The sequence below is a fragment of the Myodes glareolus genome, chromosome 19 (genome assembly GCF_982192425.1).
Source record: "Myodes glareolus chromosome 19, mMyoGla1.1, whole genome shotgun sequence".
In the NCBI taxonomy this organism is placed as follows: domain Eukaryota; kingdom Metazoa; phylum Chordata; class Mammalia; order Rodentia; family Cricetidae; genus Myodes; species Myodes glareolus.
This window is the reverse complement of record NC_142044.1, coordinates 42485707-42494221: the sequence shown is the minus strand read 5'-3', so window position 1 is coordinate 42494221 and position 8515 is coordinate 42485707. Positions and strand designations below refer to the sequence as shown.

Here is an 8515-nt window from a genome sequence, read left to right as displayed (position 1 = left end):
TATTCTCTATGAGGCAGAATGAGTGTTTTCAGCTTTTTTCTTTATCAGCATGAGACAGCAGTGTGGGACTCCAAGGTCCCTCACATAGGGTAGTTACCGTGGTTGGTATGTGGTGAATATTACCGATAGGACACCATCTAGAACCACCTAAGGCAAGTGTCTGGGCGTGCGTATGAAGTGGTTTCTAAACTAGGCTAGTTAAGGAGGGATGATGCCCCTTACCTGTGGGTGGCATCACTCCATGATTGGGGTCCAGGACTGAATATAAAGGAGAATGCAAGGTGAGCACTGGGTGCATCTCTCTGCTTCCTGACTGCGGACGTGATGTGACCCGCCGCCACACCCTGGCTGTCCTCTGTCCCCCCCACCGTGGCTGTTTTGTCATTCACACCACTGCAGACTGTACCCTCCAGCCATAATAAACCCTTTGTTCCTAGAATTGCTTTTGGCACTGTATCAAGATTTGTCACTGTATCAAGACAGTAGATAATACAATTGGTGGAGGACTTGGGAGTTCCCGGCTAGAACCTGAGTTTCGGGGACAGTCTCTATGGAAATAATCATTGTGCTGTGGCTGCTGCTACAGGGAGCCACACTGCAGGTGACCAACAGATGTTGTCCAAGAAGGAATATGGCACCTGTCAGGCAACATACCATCTAAACCGTTGTCACCTCCACTTTGAAGGTAGTGAAGTTGAGGCTCAGATATATGGCGACTTACCAGGACCCTAACTGACACTCAGTGGGTCCCCACTAACTCCAGGACTCCGGCTTCAACTGTGTGAGCAACTAGAGCTGATATTTCTTTGTAGGCAGAGGACACAGAGAGTGAATCCCTTAGCAAGGCTTTGTTTCTGTGAAGCCTTCTATCTGCTCCAAGCAGGGCCAGAGTGGCTACCTTCCAAGGCAGGAGAAGGGCATAGGGCAAAAAGTACCAGGCTGAATTGCCAAGAGAATCCAGTAATTTTATTCACACTGGCCAAGCAGGCAAGGACAGTCGGGCTGAGTGTGGTTTTGTTGAACCAGCCTTCACAGCACGTGGCAGGCCTTGCCTTTGCCACCCTGCCATGGCTCCCTTGACTGTAAGCACCAGAGATGCCTGCCCAGGACCAGTCCTGCCCTGGGTCTGCAGAAGCACCAATGGACGGAGGCCACCTTCCCCTGAGAAGCTTGGGCAGCCTACAGTGGAAGAGGGGAGGGTTAGAGGGGCCACCAGGCCACACACTCTGGGAAAGGCATGGGGGGTCTCGGTGTTCCTGCTTCTCCATGACCTTCCCCAGGGCCTGCCTTGGCAGCATGGCTCAGAGAAGGCCCCCAGGTAACCTGAATGTCACTGGCTTCAGTCCCTAGACCTGCTTTGGGCTGAAACCTACCACCTCTGCCTGACTCCCCATGATGTCTGCTAGGGCAAACAGGCAGGTGAAGACCTGAAACGGAAGCCACCTCCTGGGAGTCCTTAGCACCTTCATTAGCCCCAGTGTAACACTGGGCTTTTGAGGGGCCAGGAGGGTCAGAGAGCACCTAGTACGTGGTCTGACCATGGTCCTAAAGTCCTGGGGAAACAGGCAAAGAGGGCAGGAGTCTTCAAAGATCAGGGAGGAGAATGGGCTCCAATTCACGTCCAGGCACCCTTTTACCCTGGGTGCCTCCAAATTCCTGGGTCTCCTCCTAACCAAGACTATATCTAGGGTTTGCTTTAACGCTGGGCTTCGGGCAAGAAGGTAAAGAATGTGAAAAGGACATTATCCCACTCCAGCACCCAGGCCACCACGGGAGCAGTCAAGAACGGCCCATGCTGCCTAAGCACCCAGTTTAGAGGAGCACCCAGGAAGTGCTCAAGTCTTTGTACCCACTTGAGCACACAGCAACCTCTGTCCAGGTTCCTGGGCATTCGCCAGGGGAGGGCCAGGACCTAGGTCTAATTAGCCTATGTTTTCCTCAGGCCTGGGACCAAGTGAGCAGTCAGAATTTGATGGATGCATACGTGAACAGTGACTAGAAAAGAGGCTGGGGGAGGGGCAAAAAGGGCAGGGGCAGGGGTTGGGCCCAGGGTAAGGAAAAGACCTGAGGATGCAAGAATACTAGAGTTTTCGGCGGGGGGGGGGGGGGAATTCCAGAATGTTTGGGAAGTCCCTAGAATGCTAGGAACGTTCTAGGGAGCCCAATTCCTCAAGCGCCGTCCATAGACCTGCGGCATCAGCATTATTGAGGAAATTGCTAGAAATGCAGAATCCTGGGTCCACCCCCAAATGCCAAGCCAGAATCTACCATACAATGAAGTCCCCAGGGATGAAAAGCACGGTAGTGTGTGAGGAGAGTCACTCTAAGTCTCTGAAAAATGAAGCCAGGAGGGGAGGGGGCGGAGACAGACTGTAAGTGATGCTAATAATCCAGCCCTGGGGGAACCTACAGGACCTGCCCTAGCCACCACCTCTCCCCTAGCGGCGAAACTGGTCCGGGAAGGTCAGTCCTCCGCCTTGATCAGATGGCCGCTGAAGGTGATGTAGGTGTCCACGTCGTCGCTGTAGATGGCGTTCTCCCGCTCCCGCTTGAAGAGCCGCACCCACACGTGGTCCCCGGGCTCCAGCGGCAGCATCACACTCTGGCTCTGCATGATGCTGCGCTCACTGGGCTGCGCATAGAGGATCACGGCCGCCTGCTCGTTGTGGACGATGTGCACGTAGGTCTCCTTGTAATTCCAGCTGTGCACGTTGAGGCTGAAGAAGTAGAGGCCGCGCAGGGGGGCCGTGAAGCGGCCAGTGGTCATGTCGAAGTGGCCGTCGGTGTTCACGAAGACCCTGTCGAACAGCAGAGGGAGGAAGTCCTCGCTGCTGTGCAGGGCTGTCTTGCGACCCACAGAGAAGGCCGAGTAGTGCGCCTGGCACGAGCTGCCAGGGTTGCCTGCCTGCCCCTTGTTGCCTTTGACACCCTGAGAGCCCCGGTCCCCTCGGGGACCGTCTTTGCCTGGCTTCCCTGGTGTTCCTGGAGGACCTCTGTCCCCTTTGTCACCTGTGAGGACACGAAGGGGAGAAGTTAGGACAGGCGATGCCCACTTCCCAAGTACACAGGAGTCCTCACTTGGCAGGAGAGGGCAGGACATCCGCTCAGCATGGCCCTGTCCATCTCCACCCTCCCTGGCAGTGGTGACCTGGTTACTTTTCCAGACCTGGCTCCAGGCTGAATTTGAGCATAGACAGGACACCTTCCATCCTACCCCAAAACACACCTAGTGTGCACTGAAGAGACCTGGCTCCACATTTGTCCCTGGTGAGGCTGTGGACTTCCTCAGGTTCCCTGGACCAGTGAAGCCAGTAGAGAAGAGGGTAGAGAGAGAAATGAAGGCACAGGTCCTTGGAGGCAGACCAAAGGAAAGGGAGTGGGGGTGTCCGTGACTATGGGATGGCGCCACAGATGCCACCTCCCGGCAAAAGCACCTCACTGAGTACCGAGCTGAGGAGGGGGCTGTTTTCCTTCTACCCAGATGCTGGCAAGAGGTCAGCCTGACCCACAAGGCTTAGACACGGCTCCAGATGCTAACCAAGCACCCTTGGTGCTACAAGGAACCGTCTTCTGAAACCTGTGCAAGGGCAACGCAGGGCTGAAGATGGACAGTCACAGCAAAGGGTCACCAGGCCTGGGCCCCTCCGCCTCCAGAGGCTAAGCTACCTGAAGTTGCACTGAGTAAGGCCATCAGGCAAGGAGACCAGGAAGTGACCTCCCCCAGGTCTAGAATGAGCGTGCGCGGGAGTCTCAGGTGTGGACTGGCTATGAGAGGCAAGTGCCGTGCTCTGTCCCTGACATTGAGGTGACTCCAGAAGACCCCTACTGGACACTAAGCTTCCCTATCTGCACGTGGAGGAGCAATCCAGTCATCCCCTCACATTGGGCGGGGGCATTGTGAGCACAGCTGGATGTCAATGGTGTGGCCATGGCCATCATGGATCCCATCACCAGGATGGAACTAATTCCCTCACATCTGAGGCTTTACATCAGGGAGTTGCCACCCCCACTTTCAGCCATAGAGCTCCCCCCGGTCTTTACACTTTCACCTCTATCCTGTCATGTGCCCCACATGACACCAATGGGGGCCAGATCCTCTCTCTGCTCAACCCCCTGATCCCACAGAGAGAAACCCATATCCTGGTGGTAGCTGGTGACCCTGTGGGCCCACACCTTTCTCCCTGTGCCATCTCCTTTCACACCCCTGCCGGGAAACCCCTTTCCCTGTGAGCCTAGGCTTACAATTCACCTTCCCAGGAGCCCCATGAACCTGCCCGGCTCGCTCTGCTGCCTGTGCCCCACACTACACCCCAGTACCCCTCAGCTCACATTTTGGATCCCAGGGCCTTTCCCACCGAGTCCTTCACTCTGAACTCAGAACAGTACTTGCACATTCTAGGGGCTATGCATATGCAGACCTAACGCAGGCAGAGCCCAGGCAAGGCCTGCCCAGGTTCCTCTTGTTCTTCCTTCCCCCCTCCCTTCTTCCTTCTTCCCTTCCCTATCCCATACCAGTTCCGCCAGGCCAAGACTCACCCTTCAGGATGGTAATGTTGATGTAGGGCCTGACCTCGGGCAGAACATAGGGGAAGTGGGGGGAAGCAGGGCCTTGGACAGGGTCAGCAGAGGACAGTGGTTCCTCAGGGTCACAGCATCGTCGGCAGCCTTTGCTGAGATGGGAGGCCGCAGATTCCCCAAAGGTGGGCTCCTCTGTTGGAACTCCGAACACAAGGGGAAGCAGAAGCACTGCCCAGAAGGAACCGAGGCTGTCTGTCCCCATGGTGACCTGGACGGAGAGACACATTTGACTCAGCATATCTGGCATGTCAATGCCCAGGGGTAACATTATCTCCGGTAGCCAGGGCAGACCCAGTGTTACTAGCGGGAGTAGGTAGAACCTCCTGTAACAGGCAAGTCCGGGGCCACCCGGGGAAGCAAGGCTGAGGGCAGCAGACTGGCCACCGAGCCTCCTGCCGTCTCTCTGTTGTGACCACGGCCACATGGCCTGAGAAGAATGAAGCCGCTATGGAGACCCTCACATGGCAGACACCAGGCTCCCAGGCCTTTACTGGGGCACCAAAGAAGATGCCAAATGTCCATGTGGCTAACCAAGGAGGTGGAGAATGTTTCTTTGGCCCCCTCATCTCTAAAGGCCAGGGCTCTCACCACCACCTGCAGGCACCACAGGCAGTGGCTAGAGCGGGGGGGTTCCTGAGGATCAAGGCACTGGATCCTGCAGGCCTCTTCTGTGCAGAAGCAGAAGTCTTGAAGAAGTCGGAAAATGAGACATCCCCTTTGGAACAACACAAGGTTGAGGATATGCAGCTTAGTAGGACTCACCCTTCTGGTATCTTTGTACCCTCAACAACCCACCTTCAGCCTGAAACCGCCCTGCCCCCGGCTCCCCCACCACCACAGAGAAAGCTCGGCGTTCAATCATTGGAAGATGGTTGTATCAATCATAACAGGCCTACCAATCAGCATCTAAGGTGGTAAATTGAAATTAAGGGGTGAGGGAATCAAAAGCACTGAGAGATCAGAATTAGTGACGTTCCATCTTGGGCCTTGAACATGAAGGGGTCCAGAGTTTCCAGAGTGGGGCAGGAAGTAGGCCGGACACTAAAGAAAGAGCCTGGACGGGTGGGCAGGAAGCCCGCAGCGGGCCTTTGAGGTGGTGACAGCCTCGGGGACTGGCGCCGCCTGATTATCACAGATCAGAAACTGCTATTGAAACCAGACTGGTTTTTACACCTCTGGCGGCTCTTTGTTTATTTCCTTTTTGTTCCCCGTAACGTTTAGTACAATTCAAAAATATTTTTCTGTGGTTAATACAGGCTGAGAAGGTAAAATGATTCTTCTAGAAAGGTTTGAAGAGGGAATAGGGGTTAAAGAGACAGAAGCTCTTGGGGCTTCTCCCCAGCGGCCAGGGTGATGACAGGAGGTGTCTTACGAGACACCCCAGTTCTGGAATGATCCAGTCCACACTTCTAGGTTTTGCTGGTTCTGCTCCACCAGGCAGGCAAACCTCTCAAGAGACCAACCACCCCTATTTCCCTTAACTCTAGGTTGCAGCAACAGCAACACCCACCCTACCCCACCCCACCCCCGCCGCTGTATTTGGTCCAGAGATGTGTCCCACTCTGTGGGGGACATCTGAATAACACAAACGGTGTGACCGAGGCCTGTGGCTTAGCCCTTCTGGTCTTCACGCTCTCTCATTCACACGAAATGCCATCCTGTCTTCTTTGCCAGGCTATATAGATGACTGACACACAGGGAAGCTGCCTAGTTTGTCATATACTTCAGATACTTCCAAGAGTCCATTCCTTCTTCTGCCTGGTAGCGACCTCATCCTGGCCTCTACAACTTGAAAGGCACAGAACTTCTGGAGTGTCAGCATGGTTTGGAGACATTTCTGTTTCCTATTGGTCTCGCCCCTGGGGAGTCAGAGGCTCAGAGACACAGACGGGGTGGGGGGAGGAGGCTTAGGGACGGAAGCAGGAGGCAACGCTGGCTCCCTGGAAGCAGCACTGGCGGCTCTAACTACAACTAGGATCCCTGGCTGGCTCCTGGGATGGGGCCAGTCAGGACTGTGGTGGGAAGGGAAGGTCACACTAACTGTAGAGCGATCTTGAGGGTCCCCACCATCTCTACTAAAAAGCCAGAGCCTCTTGGAGGTGGCTGAGCTCCCACTGGCATCACCAGTAAAGTCAGAGCTGGGCTGAGAGGCTAGGGGAGCAGGAGTCACTGCAGGGGGGGGCAGATAAAAGCCAGGAGCAGTTCAGGGTGGCAGAGAGGAGGAGATCCTCCAAGGAGCTGGCTAGGCCGGAGGGAAAGAGCTATGTGCTTGTCAGAAAGAGGGGAACAGAGAAATCTCAGACTCTGACCGCAGCCCCCAGCCCAGACAGAAGCAGAGAGGCCTCCGGCCACTCACCCTGGTCCTGCAGCCTCAAGCTCAACTCACAGACCCGGGGCGGCCTCTGGCTCCTTGGCCCATGTCTGTGATAATAGCTTGTAGCTGGCCCGACCCCCAAGGCCTACGACTGAGCTGGGAGGGCGGAGGGATGGAGGGAAGGAGGAGGGAGCCCGCTGAGCTGGCTTCCCATTCCCCACCTCCCGCTCCCGCCCCTCCAGCCTGGGGCTCTGCCTCAGAGATACTGGGACATGTTTGGAGCTTTACTTCCTTGGGCATCTGAAGCCCAGTCCCAGCCATGGGACCCTGCTTGAGTCAAAGGCCCTGAGAGTTTAGACGGACGGACGAGGGCAGGGGCCTAGAAATACTTGGGCGTGGAAATCAGAGGAAGCGAGAGAGGGGGCAGGGTTTTCCATTACTCAGGAAAAGGGAGGCAGCGCAGGGAACTCCTGCAGCTCTGGTTTAGTCGGAGCCCAAGAGCCATCTGCCAAGAGCTACAGAGACAGGGAGGGTGGCGTGAGGGCACTAGTGCCCATTCTCCATAGGCATAAATCCCGGTCAATCTAACCTAGCAGCCAGCAACACGGTCAAGCACGGCCTCTTCTACCCTAGGTGGTCTGGTCCCGCCCCCAGCCCATTAGCACTAGACCAAGGTGACTTGCTCCTCCTCCTCCACCTGGAATCCTGCCTTTATTGATTCAACCTCTGGTCTCCTTAAGCCAGCTGCCTCACAGAAGTAACCCCCAAGAAGCTCATGGGGGTCCTGCCTCAGTTTCCTCCTAGGCAGGTTAGGGGAATTTTAGCAAGGGCCACAGATCAGGGTCCTAGTCCCAGCTTCCTGGGGCCAGAGCCCCTGTGCACTATTTCCCACCTGAGTTAGATGTCACCTCTCTGGGGACCTTGGTCCTTAAAAAGTGTTTAGACCCACGGCTCCCCCACCCCCCCAATCCTCTGTCCAGCCCAGGTAGAGCAAGCAAGTTAGCAGCTAGAGGGTCTTGGCAGTAACACTGCTCTCCAGTTCACTACTTTTCAGACAGATTTAGGTCTGGGACTTTCTGGCCCCAATAAAGCCCCAATGCTTTGGGTCCCTGACAGAGCTGTCTCTGGGCCCAGGCTTCCTGTGTGTTTAAGCAGACAATCCAACAGCATATCAGGCCTGGAAGGAGCCTCCGAGATGATCTAATCCCATCCCTTAATCAGGGACATCGTGGCCCAGGGAGCTCAAGGCTTTGGTACAAGGTCACATAGCAGAGCTGAGTCCAAATTGGGAGGATGCCAGACTCTTCTAGGCTAGCCTCCCAAAATGACTCAGAGTCCTCCGGTCCAGTCAGGAATACCGGGGGTAGGGGACAGAAGAAAGCAGACAAAGCAGACAGAGGGACAGTTGCCATATAGGGACCACTACCAGGCCCACACTGGCATGGTCTCTGTGTAGCCTTGCCTGAACAGCATTCCCAGGGCATTGAGCCAGTCCTGCAAAGAGGCTCCCCACTCCAAGCTGCAGCCACCAGAGCAAAGGGCTGAGTCAGCAGCCCTGGGGGTGGGGACAGGACCCAGTAGTCTCAGTTTTCTGGTGTAGAAAGAAAAGATGGAGGGAATAGA

The 8515-nt window shown here is 55.5% G+C and overlaps 1 protein-coding gene across 3 annotated transcripts; it reads right to left on the bottom strand.

The window, feature by feature from the left end:
- Nucleotides 1-944: 944 nt before the first annotated feature.
- Nucleotides 945-7077, bottom strand: C1qtnf6 (C1q and TNF related 6). Of its 3 annotated transcripts, none has more exons than XM_048454844.3 (3): nucleotides 6935-7077; nucleotides 4537-4786; nucleotides 945-3009 (listed from the first exon to the last, which is right to left on the bottom strand). In XM_048454844.3, the coding sequence occupies exons 2-3, from the start codon at nucleotides 4778-4780 to the stop codon at nucleotides 2465-2467; spliced, it is 789 nt and encodes a 262-aa protein (XP_048310801.1). In that variant the 5' UTR covers nucleotides 4781-4786; nucleotides 6935-7077; the 3' UTR covers nucleotides 945-2464. The 3 variants fall into 3 exon arrangements, with proteins under 3 accessions (XP_048310801.1, XP_048310802.1, XP_048310803.1); XM_048454845.3 differs by lacking the exon at nucleotides 6935-7077 and adding an exon at nucleotides 5341-5365; XM_048454846.3 differs by lacking the exon at nucleotides 6935-7077 and adding an exon at nucleotides 5167-5334.
- Nucleotides 7078-8515: the final 1438 nt, after the last annotated feature.

Bases quoted from the DNA above. Each gene is read 5' to 3' on its own strand.
- C1qtnf6 (XM_048454844.3), bottom strand. From the start codon at position 4,780: ATGGGGACAGACAGCCTCGGTTCCTTCTGGGCAGTGCTTCTGCTTCCC. The intron at 3,010-4,536 runs GTGAGTCTTGGC...GTGTCCTCACAG, and splicing joins CAACATTACCATCCTGAAGG to GTGACAAAGGGGACAGAGGT.